The sequence below is a fragment of the Harpia harpyja genome, chromosome 6, assembly GCF_026419915.1.
Source record: "Harpia harpyja isolate bHarHar1 chromosome 6, bHarHar1 primary haplotype, whole genome shotgun sequence".
Classification (NCBI taxonomy): domain Eukaryota; kingdom Metazoa; phylum Chordata; class Aves; order Accipitriformes; family Accipitridae; genus Harpia; species Harpia harpyja.
In genome coordinates this window covers 16659487-16684252 of record NC_068945.1, presented here as the reverse complement: position 1 = coordinate 16684252, position 24766 = coordinate 16659487, and the positions used below count along the sequence as shown (strand labels likewise).

Here is a 24766-nt window from a genome sequence, read left to right as displayed (position 1 = left end):
GCCTTCTGTGTAGGAGTCTCACATGAGTATTTTGTTTTGATTTTTTCTTTCTAGGCTCTTCTGCTCTCTTCCAGCCTTTGAGGAGGTCCTGGCTGGCCCTGCAAACTCACAGGAACCAACACCCTAAGCAAGAGACCCTGAAAAGCCACTTCTTGCTTACCTCTTGTGTTTAAGCTCCTTAGCTGGGCAAGAGGTGCCATAGTCTAGTAGTATGATGGGACAGGAGACCAACGAGACACCCTCACCAAGAGGAAGCTATGGAAATACGCTCCCTTTTCCTCTACCATCTTCCATAACAAACCCATCCTTTCCTGTTATGGGAAGTGGTGATGGAAAAAATGACACCCTCTAAACTTAGACTTCCTGACTGAGTGCCTGCTGATCCCTCATCAGTCCTAGCTGTTACTTTCATCCAGTTCTCCTGATGATGTTCCCTCCCAGGCCTGGTCACACCTACATGTCTAATTCTTTCTGTGATACCTTTCCCTTCCCTTTCTCATGGTTCACGTATTCTCCAGCCCCACAATTACCTTGTGGTTCCCCACCCCCTGCCTCCCTAAATCCTTTGGTCCGCCCAGGCCCTGCATTCCTACGTGTCCTTTGACTCCTCCGCAACCTTATGTTACGCAGCCCTGACTGCCTTCCCCACAGCTTGTAGCTTTGTCTTTCTGCTGTGTGCAGTATCTTGGCCATGACCCCTCTGCCTCTACACTGGTGTGACAATAATGCCTAGAGACCAGGTCTCAGCACTTCCCATTAGGCAGGAGGCAGCGATAAAGGGATCGGGACAAGCATGGTGTGGGATGCAAGATGTGAAAAGCTTTCTCTTCCCCTCTCCTCTGCTCTGGTGTTCAGGCTGGGGTTACCTGAATCGTCTTCTGAGACAATGCTGTAGATGAAGCTCCCCGGGGGATGCTCGGCTGCCCGGCGGTACCACAGAGGGAAGTGGTCCATGGTGAAGATACTTTCCTTGTCCTTCTGTGTCAGGAATTTCCTGCCAGGAGAAAACCCAGGGCAGCCTTTGTACAAGGTGCGGAGGGGCAGTAGCCCTCCTCGGGGCAATGCAGTGGGACTCCTGGGGCTGGGCGCATCACCTGCATCTCATCACCTGGGGCTTCACCTGTGGGGACGCCCGGGGGGCCGAAACTTGCCAGCGCTAGGCTCCTCGTGGAGCACCCCTCGCCCCGGGGACTCTGGGGCCGTTTGCGAGGCCTCCCTCGCTACCGAAGCACGGGCGCGCCGGCCCGTGCCTCGCCCCTCCGGCAGGTGTGGGTCAGCGACCGACCCCCGCGACGGGCTCAGCGAGCGCTCCCACCGGCAGCCGGGCCGGGCCGACGCGAGCCGCCGAGGGCCAGACCTCGCCCGCGGCACAACCGCCGCCATTCCCCCTCAGCGCCCGGGGGCCCGGCGGCGGCGCCCCCGCCCCGCTCCCCGCCGCTCCGGGGCCAGCGCCTCCGCCGGCCGCCCGCCAGGTGCCGCTGTTGCCCCGGCCGAGGCCCTCGGCGCCGCCGGCGGCGGGCGAGGGGAGGCGGCGGGGCCGGCAGGGTGCTGCCGGCGGCGGGGCGGCGGCTGCCGCGGCTTCCCGCCGCCTCTGGGGCTCAGCGCCTGCGGAGGGCGGGCGGGCGGGAAGATGTCGCTCTTCTCGGGCTGCCCGGCGGGAGGCCTGGCAGGTTACGCCGTGAGGTGCAAGGGGCAGGGCCGGGAGCGAGAAGTGAGGCACGGCGGGCGCGAGCGGGTGGGCGAGGGAAGCTACGGCGGCGTGTGCCCGGTGGAGGGCCGCTAATTACCGCAGGAGAACGGGGAGCAGGTGAGAAAAGGGAATTAGGCAGTCTCCTACAAAAAAACCCCGCCGAACAACCCAAAAAACCGAAGGTCACGCTGCTGTGGCTAAATACGGGACTCCTCGAGATGCAGGGAACTAAGTGCTTGAGGAAATCGGTGCTCCTGAAGGCAAGAGAGTGGGTCCTGAGGGCATGGTAAGACGGGCACTGGGTGCTCAGGAGAGACCTCGTGAAAATCAGGTCATTGGCCTCCCTGGAGGTCCCTACATCTTGCCTGACAAATCCCCTTTGTTTTCAGGCTCTCGTTTTGCTGTATATTTTGATAGAACGATAATTATTCATTTATATGGTTCCCTCCCTTTAGGGGATTCCAGAAGTGCCCCTCTTGTGATGTGGGGGGGGTCTGTCACTGCAGCGTGGTGACTGCAGCTGTTTAAAAGCACTGGACGATGCTTCTGATGAGCAGTCTGGGGTAGGGAATCATCATATCGGCCTCCTATAGCACAGGTTGTTTTCTCCCTTGTCACCAGAGCCTGACGACTCTGACTTATCCAGACTGCCTCAAAAACATGAAGAGTGTGGCTGACGGAGTGTCACCTTTCAGGCACAGCCGAGCTCTCTGCCTTGAACTTATGACTTGTGTTTGGGGAACTCAAAGACAGAAACAGCTGCCAAGAAGCTAAGGACCACCACCGACACTGTCTGCTTCTGTTCCATCTGCTGGTGTGGCTCTGTGACCTGTCCTTTCTTAGAGCAGCATGCAGCAGCCTGCATATTCAAAACGCAACAAAAATGCAAACTGTACCCTTTCCACGTCAAAACCCTCCACTGAACACACGCTTTTGCCTTGAGGGAGAAGACAAGAGAATGAATCATATATGACAGATGTCACTCACATCACTTAATGCCTCACTGGAAGGCACTAGGATACTACTGCGATGTGGGCAATGTAAGAGGCAGAACAGAATAAACCTGGAAGAGGAATTGAGACAGAAAGATCAAACCTAGCCAAGCTGGAATGTCACCGGGGCACTGGAGTGCAGAGCCTCTGCACTGCAAAATGGTCCTGGGGATATATAGTAACTGTGAACATTTTCTCTATTAGCTGACTGAAGTCAGGGAACGATTGAAGGTTTTCATTGAAAAGAATGCACTTTGGGACAGTATTTTAAGAAAAACTCAAAAGGACCAGAAGATGACAAAGGACCCTTACTACCCTAACTCTGTAAATCAGCACCCATGCCACCAAGGTGTTGCTTCTTTCCTTTCTGTTTCTGTCTTCCCAAATACATTTCTAAGGCTGGTGGTGATTTCGTGCTGCCCTTTCAGAGTCACTGAGAGAAATCCCTTAGCGCAGTTGAGGGACGTACCTGTTGGAAATTTTTTCAGAACCCACGTATAGGGCACTCCTCATGAGTCCAGCCCGAGTGCCCAGAAATGCCATCTCGACACCCACCTCAGTCTCCCTGTGGAACAGAAATACACAAGCAGAAGCAAACAGTTCTCAGAACAACAGCCGTCTCCCTGCCTCAGGGTGAGGACCTTTCAAACTAGAAGCCACACCTGGAGATGCGGTCCCAAGTTCATTTGCAATATAACCCGTTTACACCAGGAGTGACACTGGCTCCTACCTGCTAACGGCAACAGATTGTTACTGGCTAACGGTTGGCAGGCTTAGACCTTTGCCTAGATTCACACCTTTGAAGTTTGCTCATTCAATTTACTTCTAAGTAGACCATAAGCTCCTCTCCTCTTGCTAGCCCTGCTCCAGGTTGCCCGCATGAGGCTGAAGTGAGGGAGAGGGACTGCAGAGAGAGAATGGTTGTCTCAAGCATGCAGGGGCTGGGCAGGCTAGCAGACTGACTCTGAAGCAGTAGATTGTTTCGGGTACATCTTGCTAGAGGTATCAAGGGCACAGATGGAACAGCTATGTGGTGGAAAGCCTGCTGCAGTGCCATTGCCTTAAAGTGAGGGGATTGTGTTGGTCTAGCTGTTTAAAGATGTGCTGATAATCGGGTGTCCTAGCATGATTGCGGTTGGCTCAAGCTCTGTTAGTGGTGAGGATACTGGTAACTGAAATGCGGACAGGAGTCCCGTGGCCACGCATCTGTGTAAGTGGCATGTTGTCTACTGAAAGTAGATCTGTGTGATGTTATTAGATACTACAAGCAAAAGGTGTGTCTCTGGAAATAATAAAGTAGAAAGTTGTTCACTGAAGCCAGCGTGTTCACCCCCTTCCTGAGGCTTAATCTGAAGGCATCACCAACAGAGACAAGATCAAACTCCCTTTCCTTTGCTGATGCTAAGGGAGCAAATTCCTTGCCACCTGGCATGGAACTTCTGCTACAGTCATATGGGAAGTCAAGCCAAACCACACTGCTGCCATTCAAAGGGATAACTGATGCATGCAGAAATAACTCATAACTTTAAACTGAAATGTCTCAGGTGCCCTGAGATACCAAATTCTATCAACTACAGAGGCAAATGCAGTGCATCTGTGTTAGGTGCTGCAAAGAATTAGTGCTGAACACCCCTTGCAGTGACATATCTGCATCACTGCTGTCCTCCAGTGATATACAAACTCACCAAACTAAAGGCTCCCCTGAGAAGGTCCAACCTGCTGGAGTCCACTCCTGAGAGACACTTTTTGAGTTATTTCTAAAGCTATTGAGCTATTTCTATCAGCTTTTTTAGCTATTTCTAAAGTTTCTTATACGCTGTGCAAGGATCTGTTACTGTTTCAGGCACGGCATAAGCCCATAGCATCTGGCAATGCATCTTCAATCGTGTTTTACTCATATTTATTTCTAATAGACTTACATGGTCATATTGAGGGCTAGTGTTGTCCAGTAGGCCTCCATGGGTGCAGTGACCACTGCATCAAACAGCACTTCCTGGACCAACTCCTCATCACCTAAGAAGAGAGAACAAGAATCAGGAGAGAAAGATATGTCTCTCCTGAGATGTCTTAGAGTTCCTTATTATGGAACATCTGCCTGGCCCAGGGCAATGAAGCAACATGTCACAAAAAGAGGCTTCCCCTTGCAGGGCTGAGAACAGGACCTATCACTCTGGATGACGGAGAGCACAAGAACAGATGTTACATCTGAGATCATCAGACTGGTTCCCCTGCAAACTTAGTGGAAGGGTTTGAAACTTTGGGTTTGAAAGTGTGGGCAAATGAGAGGCTTTCAAATGAAGTTATTCATCAGACCTTCAGTCTGACCTTCTCCTTGATTGAACAGGCTGTCCACAACCATTGCTTCAAATCCCTGTTTTGATCTGTCTTCTAGGTGCCCCGTAGAAGGACACCAGACACCCCATTCCACTCAAGAAGCTTCTTCAAAGCCCCTAGTGACTGCTTCATGGCTTCTACTCTGTCCTTGTGTTCATTGGCTTCTCTATTTCCTCTCTGTCATTTCTGTAAATCTCACAAAATGCTGTCCTGTCCTGGTTCCCCCCAGATGCTCAAGCCAGTCTGGGCTACCAGTCTAGTCCAGCATGGATTGGGACTGAGAGGTGTTTAGGAAGGTTCGGATATGTGCTCAATGGCATACTGTAAGATCCCATTTATTTGACCTGCTTCATTTCTGTATTGTCCTGCCTGCGTTCATTTTGTCCTGTGAGAATTTGATGGCTATCATATTGCAGATATGTCCCTTTCAGTGCTGTTCGAGGCAGAGCCCACCTCCCCCTGTTTCAGTGTTTCTGCCTCCACTTACTGGGTTGAGGTCCCAGGTCTCCCCTAATATTTTCTCCCAAGTTCTCCCAACTTTTTCTCCTGTATTTGTCACAGTTGTCAGAATCCATTTCTCCATCCTTGCTGTCATTCAGACCTCAAAACCAGAGCTCACCAGCAGATCTTTCCCTCCCCAGGCCCCACATGTCTAGGATGTATCCAAATCCTATTTCTTTTTCCTCCACAGCACTTCCAAATCTGCATGTTTCTCACAGTCAGCTCTCCTGAAGCTTTTCTCCTCCTCCCTGGCCTCTTCAACTCATACATGTCCTCTTTTCAGCCTCCTCCAAAGACAGCCAGGAGGGGTCTGCTCACACTGTGCAAGAGAGGAACAATTATTGGATTACATTTGGTTTTAGTTTTAAGAGATTCCCATCCTCGTGCCAAAGGTTTGTGCCTCTCAGGTAGAGCATTACATGCAAAAGCTTGTACTTGGCACAACTAAGGGGGCTGAAGCCATGTAGAGTGAGGTGGGCTGAAGGACATCCTAAAGCTAATTTGCTGTAGGGAGTTCCCATGCACAGCTGCCCACCTCTGCCCCCCGACAGAGATCCCACTCCACAGTGGTGCTGTATCAGCTGCTTGTCTGGCCACACGTCGCCTGGAGAATGGGACCTGGTGCAAGGGATGCGCAGCAGGGGGGGCAGGAAAGATAATAGTGCTGTAACAATTTTTTTTCCCAAATCAGTTACCAATTGTGTTTGGAAAACAAAATTAATAATCCTTGTTCTGAAAGAACCCATCTGTCTACATGTCACCACGCACCCCTTGGAGGATGCTGGCTGGGGCCCTGGAGAGCAGAGCAGTCACAGCATCTTTCCTGGCTCCTCCTACCATCACCCCCTCTAGCCCAGCTAGTCAGTCTGTCTTAGACATGGTGTGCAGCCCCCCACCAAGCTCCATTCAAGCCTTTCACTTTTCAGTATTTCCTATGCTGAGACCCACAATAAGGCTGAGTTATGTGACAGCTTTGAAATGGAAAAAAAATCCTCTGACGAAAACAAGGAAGTGGATCCTCAGCTCATTTCCACATGTGAATTAAGCTGGGCTTGAGTTCAGTCCTGCCTGTGTGAGCAGGTGCCACAGGAGCTCAATCTGACACCAATCAGTTTGTCACAGTCCCCTCTCCCCTGTGATGGGTACAGGAAAACCCCAGCAGGGCCCTTTTGGTGCCTGGGACTCACATTCTAGGTCAGGTTCCTCTCCGGTGAGGAAACGGATCACAGCCTCCAGCTGGCTGAGCTTCCGATGGTCAGGATCAATGTCGGTGATGCAGTAAATCCTGGTGGGGAGGGGAGAAGAAGCCCACAAGGGCAAAGAGAAACCACAATCAAGCAAATGCTCCTGGAAAATAATAACTGAAAACAAACATTCAGCAAGAAAGCTTGGGCTGCAAAGATTTTGCTGCTGCTGCTGCATGCCGTGCCCACTCAAAATCTAACAATGTGGCTGTAAGTCAAACCCTACCAATAAACCAAACACCAATTAATCTGCCTGCTGCGCTTAGTAGGGCTGCTGTTATGTTCTCCAGCATAAGCTCACAATGCGACATAGCAGTCCCAAATCCTTCCAGCAGTTATTGTATATGTTGTTTAAGATGTGTACCTGTACCTATGTAAACAATAACAATGTGATGGAGAGACCTGAAAAGCAGAGGGTCGCATGCAATATGAGTAAAACTGGATTGGGAGCAGATAAACCAAGACGCAGTGAAACCAAATGTGAGATGAGGAATGAGCTTGCAGTATGATATGGTGGCAACAACAGCTGTCCAAATGGACATGGATGCAGGAGCCTCAGGGCACAGTTTGGGGAGAAGCGGGAGAATGTATTACAAATGTATTATAAAAGAAACCAGTCTTCTAATCCTGCTTCCAATTTTGACTGCTTCATTGTCAGGACAACAGAGAGGAAGGGGTTATAAGAGAGAATTACAACTCATAAAGGGGCTGAAAGGAGTGATTTATGAGAGACATCTAAGAGAAATGAATATGTAAAGTGTGGTAAGCTGACACCCCAAGTTAGGAGTAGAAGAAGGAGAAGTCACTGCTTGTGTCTCAAATGCGCTGCCTGTGAAACTTGACAGTGTAATGAGAGGTGTGAAGGGCTACAGGGCTTCTTGAATATAGTTATTTTGGCTTTGTTACAGGCCGGGTTCATGTGCCTGGGTGTAATTGAATGTTGGGTTCATGAAAATCCCAAACCTCACAGCAATAAATGGAAAGTGCCATGCTTCACCCTGTTTCATATCCAAACAAAGCAAAACCATAAATTATGCTTGCTATTGAAATAGGGGTCATAAATCACTTCCATGTTCACTAGAAATTAGGTCTAGGCCGAGTTCAGAAGAATGCCAACCAAAAATAGGCTAGGATTTAAGAAAGCATTTCAATCTCTCGCTAAGCTTGCAACAAAATTTCCTGACAGGACTGACATATTGTAGGTTTTGTAGCACAATTCTGAGGAACACAAGGAGGAACAAAATAAGTCTGAACACAGAAAACTGAGGATAAATTTCAGGAGATGTTTCTTAGCAGAGGGATGTGCCAGGCCTTGGTGGGATCTCCCAAAGGGAGAGGTAGAACTGAATTGCCTGGAGACAATCAGGTCTTTGCAGGTACAGTCCCTGAACAACACTGCTTTTTCTCTAGGCCACAGAGGGTGGTGAACTCAAGCCAAATTGCTGGGAGCTTTGCCAAAATCTCATGACAAAGTCCTGTGTCATTGACAGGATTTCCTCCACTTACCATTCATTTGCTAAAGACAAGTCTGGCTGGAGCAAGTCATGCAAACCTGAAACCAGATAATACATACAGTATTCAGTTAGGTAGCAGGCAGGCAGATACAGGCTGTGAAGGAGAAGTGAAGCAGTGAAGTTCAGAGTAGCTACCTTGTCCCTTAGGACAGTGTGGCTGTTTCAGCTTAACCTACCTTCTTCCACTGAAGTGTTTCCCAACAGAATGTACTCCCCATGGCCCCTGGACAGCACAACACCCAGGCTGCAGTCAGGAAGGAAAACAGAGGGCTTGTCAGCAAGGAGAGGTGTAATCCCTAAACATGACACTGCGTTCCCTGCAATTACAACCCCTAAAGACATTAACTCCCTCCACAGCTATTAAAGAACAGAACATCATCAAAAGAGGATTAAGTGAGATCCTATTTCAGCACAAGAGGCTAGGGAACCTGTCTGTAGAGCTATGAGGCATTTTTGGTGACAATTATTTTGGCCCACGTTGTAGGTTCAGGTCAACAATAACATTTCTCAAATCTGTGCCAATTTCAAACCATTTCAGCTGGGGAAAAAAAATCACAAAAAAAGTGTTGCTTGATTTCTTATGTGATGTTTTATAATTTTCAGTTTATAACAATGTTTTGGTTAGAGCCATACACCAGAATATAAAACATATTCAGTGGAACTAAAAATTGGAGATGTGTCATTTCTTTGAAATGAAACAACATGCTTCTCCTAAGGTGTAGCTTTTGGACTCTGAACTTCAGATAAATCATAATATTCCTTTTGAGTTGACCCCAAACAATATTTTAATGGCTATAGGAACAAAGAAGTCAGTTATTCCCACTGCTCTACTCATTAGTCGTAGCCAGTTTTATGAAGGGACCAATTTGCTGTCCCTGATGGCAGACTTCTGATACACCATATTGGTGTCACGGGAGTCCTTGCTCACCTGAAGGGTGTGCCACTGATATCCGTGAAGAAATAATCATTGGTGAGGAAGAGAACTCGTTTCTGGAATGAGAGCATGAATAAGAAAGTGAGAGACCATCTGACAGACCAAGAGCATAGTGATGATGGGGACCTGGGATATACATCCCCAAGCAAGAACAGTTGATCATTACCAACACTTCACACCCTGCCAGGGCTGGCTGGAGGCAGGGATGAATGTGCAGTATTCAGCATATTCAGCAACTTGTGACTTTCAGGATCCAGGCAGCCACTCTATCTTTCAATCTAGGGCTTCAGTTAAACCTTTCTTTGCTCTAGGGCTCCAGCACAGGCTGCAGGAAGGGGTGGGGGGGAAGCTGCCCTCCCTCTCACACCCTCCCAGCCAACGCGCTGGGGCCCTGCTGCTCTTTTGCTATACAGAGCAACCTTGATGGCTTTGCACATCATCATCACAAGCAGAAGGGGGGCTCAGTAGGACAAGTAGGAAGGAGAGGTGGGGTCGGAGGAAAGGCAGGATGGCAAACCTACCCACTGTGTGGGTGGGCAGCCAGGGCCAAGTCTCCCCACTCCTGTGGGAAACGCTGAGATTCTTGACATTCGCTTTCATGCCAAACTGGGACAAAACATTAACATATTCCAATTTTGTTAAAAAACATCAGTAAAAAAAAAATTACATTTTCAAATTGAAAAAAAGTGCTGATTCAAATCCAAGCTGTTTTGATTCACATGAAAATATTTTCTTCAGACTGACATTTCAACCGAAGACATTTCAGATTATTGAAAGCTGCTTCAGAACTTCAGCTGTTTGCCAGACTGGCCTTTTCCTGTAGAAAAGTGTTGATTTCAGTGGAACTCTTTTCCAAAGGAGAAAAGTTTTTGGAAAGTTTCTATCCAACCCTTATGCCAGTATATGAACCCTAATATGTTTAAAATCCCAGCCCCAGTCTGAAAACGAGGTGAGAGGATGTGTGTGGGAGACAGGGAGTGAACACAGAAAACTCAGTGTTCCCCAGGGAAAGTAGCGCCTGCTCTAACCTGCTCAAGCTGTGCAGCAGTGGAAGTGGAGCGAAGCACAAAGGGCGAGCCAGTGCCAGCTCCACAGTGTGCCCCGAGTTTGTGCACACAGCAGATGGGCTGACGGGGATGGGGTTATTGTTAGGTGAGAAGGTGGCAGACGGCTCAACCCCTTCCCTCCATGCATGGCAATTGTGTACTGCTGAACACCAGGGTCCGAGTCTTTTGCTGAGCTGAGATGTTCCAACAGTGCTTTGATACCCCCAAGGAACATGGCACGGTGGTGTTTTGGTGGCTGTGGAGAACGTATAAGAGATATTAAGCCTCCCTTTCCTTGCCAGTCTGATCTGATGGCAGAGGCAGGGAGGCATGGGGAAGAAGGAGACCTGAGGGTGTAGGCCTGCCCCTGGGGGAAAGGATGCAGTAGAAAATGGCCTGGGGCACCACTACTCTGAGACCCTTTCCTTCAGCAGGTCTTGTTCTGCTCATCCTTTGTTCCCCTGACCTGCCCCTCTTCTGCACATATAGCCACTCAGCACTTGCGCCTTATGGGAGGGAAGGCAAACCTCTGCTTGGACAAGGGGCTGGGAATGGGTGGCCAGCCCTCCCCAAGACAGCTGGAGGTATCACCACTTATCCATGGGACTGAAGAGAAGCAGAGGCACCCTTGAGCCAAGAGGGGCTGAGGATGATCAGACAGGACTTTGCTATGTAGGTCAGAGCAACAGAGAAGACAGGAACACGGGCATGTTGGCACAGTGATAGGATTGCTGACTACCAGCACTTGCTGTCTGGGAACACATGTGTTTCCAGTTTTGGTACTGTAACTGTACTAGGCAGCCAGTCCTAGCTAATGCCATTATCAGTGGTTTGCCACAGCTCGTACCCATGTCCGTGCTCTTCTGCTTTCACAATCACAGCCCTTTTGCACCCTAGCTGCAAGGGAAGGCATTTTTGCCACTGGATCTGTCTAACAACTGCCCCTTGTCTTTGGTCCTTGTTTTTCCCTCTCTGTCTCACTCCACTCTCAATACCTTCTCGAGATCAACCTGGGGAATCAACGTTTACATGGCTGGCAGAATAATTTCTTCCCCTTCACTCAGCCCTTCTCTCCACCATCTGACTGCCTCATTCTCTTTGTTTCAAGACTCCGTCAGCACTTTCTTTGTTTCAATGCTGCTCTGCTTCATCAGCTAGCAGAGTACAAGTGGGAATTGCTAAGTTTCACTTCTGGTCCTCTTTCTGTGTGTATTCTGATAATAGTAAAACTGTCACATACTCAGCTTCAGTCTCCTATTATGCTTCATAACGCTTGCAGAGTTGCAGAATAAAACAGGTAATATCTTTTACCAAGGCTACTTTTTGTTATCTTTTTTTCCCTGAGTAGGGGAGCAGAAAGATGTCCCTAAAATATTGAACTAAAAAGGTATCCTTGGATGACTCAGAGGAAATGTTATTGAGGGTGCACAGAGACAGAGAAAGAGGTTAAGCTAGCAAAATGAGCAATCTAGACCTATAAAGAATAGATCTTGCTGGAAAACCCTGATTGCTTTTCTGGCAGAATAACAAAGGTAATGGATGAAGGGAATAAAGGACATGCAATGTATCTGGGTTTATATAAAGCACTTGAAACAGCTTCTCATGAAATTTTATTCTAAAGAATCAGTTAAAGTGGGCTTAAATAAGATGCAGAGTGAGAACCAGCTGCAGTACTGTAAACAAAAAGAAACAGTAAACAACAGGGTGTCGAGGGAAAAAGATTTAATGAGATGAACAGACAGGCTCTGTCTTAGGAGCCCTTATGTACAGTGATCTGTAAGACAAAATAAAACAACATTTCTCTGCATACTGAGAAAAAGTCCCAACAGCCCTAAAAATTAGAAAGACTGGACAAAAAGGAGTGGGATTCATGTGGAAAAATGGCAACTGAAAAAAATAGCTAAGAAACATGGACACCAAGGTAGCTGTTCTGGCGCAACTGTGGGAAGGGGTGAAAATTGAAGGGACAGCAGAAAGGAGACTTGGGGCTCCCTGTTCAGAAATATCCTATTGCGGAGAATAGACGCTCTCTACAGAGCAACAGGGAAACAGTACTCAAATAATTCAGTGAAGCCCTGGTACTTGTGTACCAGAAATGATACAAGAGACAAAGGGAACAAAAATAATTGCTGAACTGCTTGGACTGAGAAGCGTGCAAGTATTTCAAATGCAGATGTTGGCAATGCCCAAGAAAGGAAGGGCAAAGCAATTGACAGGTACCTGATAGTTGCAAATACCAAGAACATAGAAAGAGAATTTAGTTACAAGATCCACGAGTACAACCATTCAAAGGAAATGGAGGGGTGTCCTCATTAGGAAATGGCATCATTTCAGCAGTGGCTGTGAGCAGTCAGTTTATTGGAATTGGTGCTGACTGTGGCTTAGCATGGCAGCAGTTCAGCCAGCTTGATCGCTGAAAAAAATGCTCTTTATAAAAGATGGAAAGTTTTCCTGAAATATGGAAGACTTCTGGGCAGTGTAACTTGCAGGACTCTGGAATACTTCCTAACAGGAAATGATGAAAGCCAAAGTCTTTAGGAGAGTTAAATAAACCTGAATGAAAAAGTACGAGTGAATGTAAATGTACAAGATAATTTTGCATTGATTCCAAGGGAAGATGTATAACCCTACATTAAAGCTGGTAGGGAACATTCAAAAGTCTCCATTTCACTAGGACTTTTCATAAAACGTCTGTAAATATTTGCATAGAAATTTAATCCTGGACCTGGATAAAGGAAATGGCATTCTGACAGAGTGAGGGACAAAGTTTTCGTGAGCGTTTTTGGGTAGGGAAAGGGAGTTGCAAAATAGCCTCCAAACCTCTTTCTGTCTAGGTCAGCTCAGCTCAGCATAGTCTTTCCCCATTCTAAACTCTTGAAGATCTCCAATTCATTTCACAGCCCTATAAACAATGAACAACATGTTTTTTGGTTTTGCCTGTACAAAGTAGGGAGCTGTGAGGCATTTCCAATATCTTTGCAAGAGAAGAATGTCAGGAGGTATAAAGAGCATTTCTAACGATGCTCTATTTATGTCTTTAGCACATGTGTTATATATGCGGTGAAACAATAAAATCCTCACACTCAGAAATGCTGAGTATTAAAACCACATCCTTCGTGGTTCTTCAGCATCCATTTCCCATCCCCTCTCTTGTGTGACCTGAACAGAAGGATAATTTCTTACCCCTTTATCCACAGGGACCTTCACACCCATAGAGAGGTAGCCCGTTTCTCCATTGATCATGGCAGTTCTCAGCTGCAGAGGTGAACAAGATTAGTATTAGTGTCTCCAGGCAGGGCAGAACAGGAACTAATAGAGCCACTTGTCATTAATGAACAGGGACTGGCAGAAAAGAGTGACTCTTTTTTTGTCCACCCAACAGCTCTTTCTTGCTTCTTTTAAACTGAGAACCTGTTCTCAGTAGTCAGTATCCTTGTTCAGTCAGGCTGATAAGTGACACAGAATAATAATGGCTTATGCTGAAAGCTTGTTGATATGTCTTTTTAGCAAAAGGAAAGGATCTGGAAGCTATGAAGTTGCCAGTCCAAGTTTCAAACTTCACCATTTGGCAGCCAGAAAGTCATTAGCATAGTGCTTTAAGAGCCTGGAAGAGGAGACACCCGAGAAACCCACTAACTCCCCCAGACCAATTCCAAAGCTCTTGGACATGTTTTAAACTGATTTATAAATTATAGGCTGTATTCACCTCCACTTCTGAGGTGCAGCAAAGCAGCTGTTTAACACAGTAAAGCAAGACTGTATGATAGCAGAGTAGGCAGCAAGAAGACCACTTTATTCAGTCCAGGTTTCAAAGGCAAAATGTAATTTTCACCGTGACTCCCAGCCTCTTGCAAGAGTGAGCCAGGGAATTTTTCCACAAGTGGAGAGGCTTTGACTTTTTGTCCAGCCTGCCAGAGCATATCAACCCATTGCTTCAGCCTGGATAGAAAAAAAGGTGGGAAATAACTTATTCATTCACACAAATTGCTTCCTTACTGCCAGAGACAGGCCTCCATTCAGGTGTTGGCCAGTCTCAACTGCCTTTGCTTTACAGGGCCACAGCTCTGTTTATTATGGCTGCTTGATGTGGGTTATTTACAGGCCTAGAATATAAAGCTTGTGTTTCCCAAGGCCTGTGTCTTGGAAATCAAAACACTGACTGGTACTATTACTCCTTTTTGGCTAAGAGTGTTTGACCTCTTGCCAGAGCCACGGCATACTCTCTGTTCTGGTCTGACAGCCTGCAGCATTTTCTATGGGTTCTGGCTTTAGTTCAGATAGTGCTGCTTCATCCATATCTTCTTGAATGTCAGGCGTCTCTCGTTGCCCCATAAGGCAGTGGAGAAGTAATTCAGTGGATATCTGAGATCTCCTTGGATCTCCTCAGCTCCAGATAGCCTGCAGGCAGGCTACTTGCCCTGTGCCCAGCCCCCAGGTGACAGTGGCTGTAGGTTGGTGCCACAGTCCTGGCTTGCTGCTTCTTCCTCAGTAGTTTTTCCTGCACTGAGAAATCAATTACAGTCCTGGTGTCTGGGAGCCCCCGTAATGCTTTTCAGGCAGGACACTTCTGGCAACAGCTGGCCTCCACTTTGAAAAATGTGTAGCAGAGTTCGGACAAAGGGGTGGTCTGGTGCATGCTGAAGCACTCATTCCCGACACCCCAAACAGCAAACTCTCCTGCTCCAGGGCTATGAGTCTGTGCCATTCCCATCACTGGTAATGGGTGCTGCTGACACCTTTCCCTTATCTGCTTGTGTGGTTTCAAACCAACGCAGACATACAGTTTACCTGAGGGGTCTCACAACATCTAGGTGTTTTGCCACTCAGTTTCAACATCTTTGCAGACTAATTTCTTCTTCAGTGGTTCTGTCAAGGCTGAAGAAAATCTGTTTGGGTGACAGCTCCTAGACTGCTGGGGAAGATCTCTTGACACTTCCCTTTTCTGCTCTGTGCTGGTTTTGGCTGGGATAGAGTTAATTTTCTTCCCAGTACCTAGTATGGGGCTATGTTTTGGATTTGCGCTGAAAACAGTGTTGATAACACAGGGATGTTTTCATTACTGCTGAGCAGTGCTCACACCGAGCCAAGGCCTTTTCTGCTCCTCACCCCACCCCACCAGCGAGGAGGCTGGGGGGGCACAAGGAGTTGGGAGGGGACACAGCCGGGACAGCTGATCCCAACTGACCCAAGGGATATTCCAGACCATAGGACGTCATGCTCTGCATATAAAGCTGGAGGAAAAAGAAGGAAGGGGGGGACGTTTGGAGTGATGGCGTTTGTCTTCCCAAGTCACTGTTAGGCATGATGGAGCCCTGCTTTCCTGGAGGTGGCTGAACACCTGCCTGCCCATGGGAAGTGGGGAATGAATTCCTTGGTTTGCTTTGCTTGTGTGTGCGGCTTTTGCTTTGCCTGCTAAACTGTCTTTATCTCAACCCATGAGTTTTCTCACTTTTACTCTTCTGATTCCCCCATCCCACCGGGGGGAGTGAACGAGCGGCTGTGTGGGGCTCAGTTGCCAGCTGGGGTTAAACCACAACACCCTCGCACTGAGAATATCCCTGTGGTGCTTTACAAGCAACTCCAAACTTCCTTGCTGCCCAGCTGCAGATAGCACTATTGTGCATCAATTGGTATTTTCCAGACAGTGCCATCTTCCTTCCCCTAGATTTCTTTTTAGCAGCTGGCTGTATTACACATCATTAACACTTGGGCATATTTTTCCAGTCTGAATTTGCTGCTTATCAGTGTTGCTGAGATTATACTGCAACTGATGTTGAGTCTGTCATTGATCTAATACCATAGCTGCAAATCTGAGTGTTGAAATGTTGGCAGCTTTCTGCTGCAGTGGGTGTATCTTGAGAGTCTCTAGACTTGCTGAAGTCACACTGCAGATATCGTTCGCGTCACTGAATGTCTCTGTACCCTCAGTGACTGCAACCTTTCTTTCTTCTGGAAGTCACACAAAGTGACTTTGTTTTTCATGCCTCTTTTGACCTTTTTTTTCACTGGATAATTTTACTCTGATTGCCTATGGACAGAAACCTTACAATTTGCATCATATTTGCTTTCAGGTATCAATGTTATTTGGCCAGACAGGAACCTGCAAGCCAAATAAATATGACAGCAAAGCAAAGTCCTCTCATTTCCTGGATTTTTTTTTCCATAAAATAGCAAACTGGGTAAAGAAGAACAGCTCTAAAAGTGTCTCCAGTGAGAGAGAAAACTACAATGGGAGCAGAGGTCCTAGAAGATATCAGCAAACCCACACAAAGCCATTGGCACCTGTATCTTGGTGGTTCCACTGCATGTAAAGCCTCTTATTTTTGTTTTGCTTTCCATGTTTCACACTCAGTTCTGCTGTACTTCCTTTCTCAATTTGCCACTCTTCCACTTCTAAAGTTCCTTTGGTCTGGCCCTTTGTATTTGGCCTGCACTAGTGGCAGTAGCTACTTTGATCCTCTTGCTGGGCAGTTTGTTTGTCCTACCTGTTTAAGTGGATATCTATAGCATCAGATCCATTTATGTCAGCAGTCTCCCCCGTAATCCAGAAGCATGTGTCCCACAGCTAATTCTACCTCACTCCAAATTCAGTTCTTATCTTAGTAACTTAAGTATCTATTCTCTCCTAATTCTTCCAAGTAAAAGAAAACCAGCCACAGAGGAATCTCTCTACCTTCTCATTATATCTGGGTTCCTAGTTGTGCAATGCGGCAATGTGCAGCTGTTAAGGTGCATGCTGTTTCTTGTTTATCACTTTTTAATAATTTTGCTCGAAAGACAGTAGAAAAGGTATTTTCTAATCTTTTCCCTCCGGTCAGCTATTGTTTTCAGTGCCTCCACACCTGTGCAACAAGGTGGTTTCTGGAAATTTGGTTTTCTCAAGTGTCTGAGTCCCTTATCCTCTTTGTCTGTTATTAATAGTGACTGGAAGCTTTAGTGTCTTTTTGAATGTACTTTCTTCCTTGTTGCAGATCTCATTAGTTGAGTGGCTTCAGCTGTATCTCACATACTACATGTATGGATAACATCATGGGACACTACCATACTCCTAAGCTATCTTGCCTTTGTATTAAGGCAGCATTTGGGCCATGTACACACAGACTGGCTCCCCAGGGCACCCTCTAAAGTGCTTCCTTCCTCCTGCCAGCGCTTGCCCTGCCTGTTCCATGAGGAAGAAAACTCACACTGGGAAGGAAGACAAGCACTTTGTAGGGGAGCATCATCCTTGACCTCTTGTGGACCACCAGCTTCTCTTAGTCAGGGCCAGTCAGGCACAGAAAAAAACAGGAGTGCCTGCTGCCTGCTGCTCCTCCGCCCCTTCCATACAGGCACACAAAGCAATAGAAAGAAGGAGCTACAAAAAAGGCTAAATTCACTTTCTGATACTCACAATTTCATCCTGGTCTTCCCATTCCACTTCTGAGAGATCTACGCTGTTGTAGTTTGGCTTAGGCTTCAGTTTCTTTCCTTCTTTATACTGGCATTCATTAATAAAAGAAAAACAGAACAAAACAAACCCCAAGTAAATGGCTAGATAACTTCCTAAACTAACCCTTTAAGAATTGATATGTAATTTGAAAAATACGGGTGTCTAATTTATTCTCTGACTAGGAAGACACCGTTTGGGTGCAAGTGCCTTCTTGGTCCTGTGCCACGTATTTCTTCATGTGGGCAGTGCAGAGCTAGGAGAGTTCAAGTGGGAGAGGCTGATCCAGGAGCAAGGGACAGGCAGGAACACAGGTAAACTTGCAGGTAAACGCTACGACCTCCTTTGTGAAAGTGTTCTTCTAAATAGATCGGTACAATACACTTGCCTCCAGAAAATCAGTTTTTTCCCCCAGCTAAGAGTGGAATCCATTAACACTATAATACCAGCAGGAGATCTTTTCTGATGGGAATTTGGCTTTGACTCCACTGACAGAAAGGTAGGCTTTTCACCTAGGGCTAACTGATGCAGGAGAGCTATTTCCCTGTAATCTTCCAGCTGAAGGACAAGGTGTGAAGCAGATTAAGAGAGGCCAGTTTCAGGTAGAGGATAAAGCAGTCCCCTTACCTAGGATGTGTCCCTTCTCTTCACATACTGAAGTAACTACCTGTGCCTGTGGTCTCCCTGTGCAGAGCTGCCTTTTTGAAGACAGCTGCTGTGAAGGCCTGTGGTGGCATTTTCCCTTGCCAGTATCCACACTAACGGTTTTAGCTGTGTGCAGGTGGATTTGTGCTGACAGACAAGTGTATGAAATGTAAAATCATTGCATGCCTGGGTATCTGAGTAATGAGGCCAGCTGTGTGTCTGCAGACAGATGTGTGGGCTGGAGCTCCAGGTAACACTGTGAGGGAGAAACATTGTCCTTGTGTCCACTCCCTCAAGTCCCAGACGGTCTTTGCAGCCTACTGGTCTCTAAATTGTCTCTGACTTACCATGTTACTAAGATTTGTGGTACTGGACCCTGCTAACCTCAGATTCCCACGACGTCCAACACTACAGGTGCTGGGTAGCTATTACTGTGGTCCTACTCATGCTGAATCTTCTTTTAGGAGATATGCCTGAGCGAGCGGAATTGTTTCTTCAGCCGGGCAGTGAAACCTTGCATGGACACAAATACACGTGCACCCACAATACAGCAAGTGCACACAAATACAGCCCTCACATGCACTCTTATGGAGAACAGACAAGCAGCGAGCCTTACACTTCATACACGTGTGTGTGCATATATACATCTATGTATGTGGAATTGATTTCTCTAGCTCTCATGCTCCTAGGTGCCTATATATCAGTGCCTGGTAGCCTTCACAGCTCAATAAAATATATGAAATCAGGAGCATCCCTGAAAGCCACTGTTTCCAAGTAAGCAAAGGTTCTCAAATTCAGAGCTATACATACCAAAGGACGGAGGTCTGGGTGTGAAAGGATGTAGCCATTGTTGGTGTTCAGAAAGGCGTATCCGTGGACACCCAGCTGGAGAAAAAGGCATTAGAATAATTAGTGCTTTAGCTAGAAACACTGCTGTGTAATGGGTGCACTGATACCCTGGCACCACCAATATTCAGAAATATTTTCCTTTTAAAGGTATTGACCAGAAGAAAATAGGGTCCATCCCAAAGCATTTATATCTGGATCTCTGGCCGCTCTGAGCAGGCTGACTGTGCTTGGATGCACAAAAGGATGGGCAGGTAGTTGATTTGTGTACACATTCAGAAAAAGATGCCCTCCTAGAGTCTGATTGTCCTCGTGGACAATTACCACCTAGAGGCAGAATAAGCTGTCCACAGCAGGCACAGCAGTGCTGCACATAAAATGGGCAACGATGGGGAATGTTGGAAACAGTACAGAAACAGCAGTGACAGGTCTGTATGCCCCTCACTACACATGCACAGCAGTGAATGAACAAGCGAGTATGAATCTCACAGATGGCTTCCCTGGAAACCGGTCAATCTTCAGAGGAGCTCTGCATTATGTTTTGGTGCTGGCAAGACCAGACCTAGCCTAGGCCAACTGTAGAAGCCTGTAGTCTTAAAATGCTTTTTAAGGAACAGCATAATCTAACAAGAGCAGACAGTGGCTGGCCTGATCTGCAAGAGATTTCCGAGAGGGCAACTGCTTGGATCAAGCCCATATACAATACAAATTCCAGCTAAACCCTGAGTTGCTAAAAACCTGCTGATAGCCCGTGCTTGCCGAAACAAGAGGTATCTTGAGGAAAACAAGAATGGCTAAGGTTTCTATCTTCAAAAAGATGTTGCAAATTTATATTCCTATAGAGACAATCCTGGAGGAATAACAGTAGAGAAGTGGGGAGGTAAGTCATTTACAATCCATCTGTGCCTTTTTGAAGGGAATTAATTCTGTGTTTCACACATATCACCAGATCAAAACTTTGGACTCTCTCTAAGTGAAACAGTTCTTTGCAAAGCACACTGAGCTCAGCTCAGCTCAGTGTGGCAAGAATGAAACCAAGACATTGGATCAGGACTACAACAAACTTCCTTGTTGGCCTATTAAAGCTGAAATTTCCCAGCCCAGTAAGCACAATCACGAACGTACGAGCTCTCAAGGGCTGTAACTCTGGAACTGGTCCTTTGTAACGCATATGCCAGGGGATTCAAGTTGAGGATCCTAGGTTTCCAAACTGGTTTGGAGTTGGAAGAGCTTCTGGGAAGTCATGTCCTGCCTCTGATATAAAGAAATCCTTCAAATAATTTTCCCTCCTTTCCTGGCACTGCTTGGAGGGAAGAACAGTGTCCCTCCCTGGCCCAGAAGAAAGATTGTTGTGATCACATGGCCTTTGAGTGATGTGGAGGGAGGAATATGAAGAGGTATTAGTCTTATAGAGAAAATAAATGTGTATAAAAATTGAAGCTCCTAGACAAGGTTCCCCCAGATCCAAACCAGCTAGCTTTTTCATGCTGAGTGCATGCACCCTGCCTCTCATAGTTCCTGGGTTGCCGGAAGGATCATTTCCTACAGCTGCATGTGAATGGTCTGCCCTGCATCCATGTCTGGAAGCGCTGCACAAATTCATAGCTTCTGACAGCACTTTCAGTCCTGTGAGTCTTCAGCAATCAGATTTTGGACAACTGCCTAACTGGCAGTAGTTGCCTGATAGTTATTTAAGAGAAACTGAAAACTTGAAATGATGGCTCAAATTGCCTGATTTCAGCATGATCCTCAGATGTGCTTGCTGTCTCCTGGTGTGCAGACTGATTGAACAAAAGGTCACTGCACAGAATTTACAGCAGAAACCAAACTAAACAGTGCATCTCGGGGCCGGGGTGGTGGTGGTGGTTCCTGTGGATGAACATATTTTTTTAGATATATTGAACATAGAGCTAATGGAAAGTGGTTGGACTAACAATTCTGGAGAGCAAATACTCTATCTAGGTACAACACAACTGAGTGAGAACCAACTTCCCGTACACTGTCCTGCCAAGAAATCTTCATGCTGATCAGGAGAAAGGAACCTCTAGGCATGACAGAAAAGTTGGCTCTCTGTAGTCCATTCAGTCCTCAGTTTTTCTGCTAAGAATATTGACAATGAAAGCGGTTTATTTTTTGCCAACTGGGATGGCAGCTTTTGTCCACTGGCAACTGGATGTAGAACTTTAATTCTTCTGAGATAGGCTGTCAGATCATATAATCTCTGAGAGACCTAGATTGGTGACCATCAAGATGCAAAGGCTCCATGACCTGTTGCCAATCTACTGGATCATCTACTCCTTCTGTTTCTGAAGCAGCCTAAGAGCTTCCAGTAGTGAATGATTTCCTACATGCTGTATAGAAACCACACATCACCACATCCAACATGTCTTGCTTTACACTCATAGTTCTTCCTACAGACAGAGGAATGATTTTTCAGTCATGGCCATGGAAGAATGACTAGTGACTTTGCTGTGCAAAATAACAAATTGCATTATCTCAGTCTTACCTTATACCGTGGAGCAAGTTTTAACAGCTCCCTCAGTGGTACATCAGAGCCCACCACACCCAGGAGAATGCCATGAGATCGCTTAAAAACAAAGGAGAATCCACTTTCAGAAGCAAAATTTTGGTAGCTCTTTACCTGAATACATATTACTGCCTTCCTACTAGTCTCTCACATGTTCTCTCTAGGCTTGTATGAATATATCAATTCAAAACCAACTAACATACCTCAAAAAGTCTCAAGGAGTTGCCCCAGTGTTTATGGAGAGGAGGTTTTCTACCCAATACTGGTCAGCGTAATAGACTATGATTCAGAAGTAACATAAAATCATGACAACAAGTTTTGAGGGCAAACCCCTGCATTCAGTATGTGTAAATAACAGCAAGGGCAAGGCAATCATGCAGAACAGCATGGATCAGTTGATAACTTGGGCCAACTAAACCAAACAACAAATACAAAGTTGTTTGCTAACCTAGGAAAAAGAAATGCAGGAAATATACGCAAAATGGGGAACTGGTTGTTTAGTAAGCATCTGGGGAGCATGATGAAGGCTCCCACTGCGGTGCTGTGCTAATACAGGTTAAGGCCAGCCTCAGATGGAGAAGGCAGGCAATTGTTTGTAGGACCTGGATGAAGAGTTTATCCCTTGTACAGCAGTGGTAAGGTACCACCTACCATTTTAGATGCTGAGAAACTAGAAATGGTACAGAAAAGAGTGTCTAAACGGTTTCAAAACCCAGAAGAAATGCCCTTATCAAAGACACCTAAATTGTCCAACCTTTTTATCTTCAAAAGATAGACAGGTTTGACATTATTGCAGTGTAGAAGATACTTCCCAGGAGAAGATACCAAAGGGTACAGGCTTTTCAATCTAGCAGAGAAAGCCATTATAACAGGAAGGTGAGGTCAGACAAATTGAAAGTGGATTTTAGACACCAGTTTTTAACGGACAGTGAGAAACCACAATGGAGAGCTCAGGGCTGGATGCCTTTCTTCAATGACACTTTTGCCAAACACAGGTTATTGGGCTCATGAAGGACCGTCTGTATGAAATGTAAAGGTCTGCAATAAAATGGACAGACTAGACAAGATAATGATCTCTTCCAGCTTGAAGCTTTATGGGTCTGTGAATTAGGCTAGGTTTGAAAATGGAAGGGATAAAACAGGGAGAAGTGTCATATTTAAGGGGTATTTTGAAGAAATAGCATTCAGAGGAAATGACAGACTGTCATTTTGTCAGATAAATTATCAGCCGCACACCCTGCCAGGGGTCTACCGCAGTCAATAACGGCCAGCTCTTCTTTCAGAGACCATTGGCTTTAAAACCCTGCAAACGTCCGCTGCATCCTTTCACCTCTGCTGGTTGGAAGGAGAGCGAAGCCCACATTGCACTCACCGTCTCGTTCTTTTTGCTGAAGACTGGCATAGCCACTGTTGTCATGAGCAACAGACTTTGAGCCTGAGATGCAAAGAGCTGCCACAGAACAATGAGCCACATGTTAGCAAATGCAATACTGCAGATAATCCGAGTGAAAGGCACTGGAATTCCCAAGGACCCCAGATGTTGATTACAATTAGCCACCTCCTTGTCTCCCACACCCCTCTAAAAAGAGATGGCAGCACTTTTCAATACTCTGTATCCAAGAGGATTGTAGGATGGATGCTTGCTCATGTGGGGTGATAAGGATGGGATGAAAGCCAGAGAAATGTGTTGAAGCAGGAGAAATTAAAGAGCTGTTTTAATGAAGAGACAGGAACCTGTAGAAGTGGTGGCACTATTTATACCCACCACGCATTGGGAGTGTAGACATAAGTACTTATGCAACAAGTGTAAAAACCACCAACACAAGGAGCACAGAATAGAGAAAAGCAACACAAATATGAACAAAATCACAAACGAGATGTCATCTACATTGCAAACACAAGAATACCACGAATCCGAAACACCACAGGCAAATATTTAAAAGGCACAACTACACACAGAGCCTGCTTATATATACTTGTTACTCAAGCATTTAAGCTTAGGAAAAACAGAGACAAAATAACGATCCAAACAGATATAACATAGCAAGCTATCTCTACAGGGGATACAGGACATGCACATGTAATGGCGTAACAGATGCTCCCAGTTCTGCAGAAGACAGATGCTCTAAACACATACATGAAAGGAGGTAAAACAGGCAAGACACATGCAAAGGAGTCTCCCGAACACACCTAGCTATCGAAAGGACATAACCCCTTGATGCCAGTAGCATCCCCCTTCCATCTCTCATTTGGTCAAGTAGCAAGGCAAGAAATGACCTCCTGTATCCATTACTATGTATGCTGGGAGCCATAAAAGACCCAGTCAATAATCTATACAGTCGCTTGATGGAGATTTGAGCCTGGTATCTTGAGTTACTGATCTGGATGATTCTTTGTGGAAACTTCCCATTCACAGCAACACTTGCACTAATACACAGCAAGTAAAGTTCTCTGACACTTACCTGACATATGAAAAAAGAGATCTGGTGAACTAAGTTACTGCACAACAGACACCCCTACCTACTCTGAGCCAACAGCACAGCACAGCTTCCCAGTACATCCAGCATTTCCTCTCCTCTTCTTGCCAGTGTAAGAGGGCTCCTTCAGTCCTGCAGCCCCAGCCCCCCCTGCTCCAGATGTACAGGCCAGCTGTGGCTGTGAGCACTGGCACTGACACACCAACTGGCACAAGGCAAACAGCACACTCACAAAACACAGGGGTGGAGTTACCTCCTCAGACTGTGGCAGCTAGTGAGAGACATGGATGAAGAGATGAATGAATACACGAATGGAGGAATGAATCAAAGATGGGAGAGGTTGGGGTGGAGGAAGAGAATGGCAAGCCAAGCCAAGAGGCAAGAAAAGAGATACAGCAAAAAAAGTGCAGCAAACAAATCCCTGTGGCTGCCTTGGGAAGCGTGACACCATACACCAGTGCCGGGGTGGCATGCCTGCTAATAGCATAAACTTGCTTGGTAGTGAGTAGCATTTCTGGAGGTTTTGCTTAGTGCACTCAAGTACCACGTCCCCAGCTCTCACTTGGCACAGCTCCTGCAGCAGAAGACAT

The 24766-nt window shown here is 46.4% G+C and overlaps 1 protein-coding gene across 3 annotated transcripts in view; it reads right to left on the bottom strand.

The window, feature by feature from the left end:
- Positions 1–24766, bottom strand: part of CACNA2D4 (calcium voltage-gated channel auxiliary subunit alpha2delta 4) — a 133368-nt gene that overhangs the window by 72107 nt on the left and 36495 nt on the right. For 2 of the 3 annotated variants that reach the window (XM_052789185.1, XM_052789186.1), the window contains exons 15-27: positions 24430–24447; positions 23072–23149; positions 21679–21759; positions 19137–19211; positions 17646–17732; positions 13439–13510; positions 9204–9265; positions 8452–8519; positions 8268–8313; positions 6705–6802; positions 4602–4695; positions 3152–3247; positions 867–994 (exon numbers count right to left, since the gene is read on the bottom strand). In XM_052789185.1, coding sequence (XP_052645145.1) covers positions 867–994; positions 3152–3247; positions 4602–4695; positions 6705–6802; positions 8268–8313; positions 8452–8519; positions 9204–9265; positions 13439–13510; positions 17646–17732; positions 19137–19211; positions 21679–21759; positions 23072–23149; positions 24430–24447 — 1003 coding nt within the window. The remainder of the gene's footprint in view (positions 1–866; positions 995–3151; positions 3248–4601; positions 4696–6704; positions 6803–8267; positions 8314–8451; positions 8520–9203; positions 9266–13438; positions 13511–17645; positions 17733–19136; positions 19212–21678; positions 21760–23071; positions 23150–24429; positions 24448–24766) is intronic. The other variant, XM_052789187.1, reaches the window with a different exon arrangement.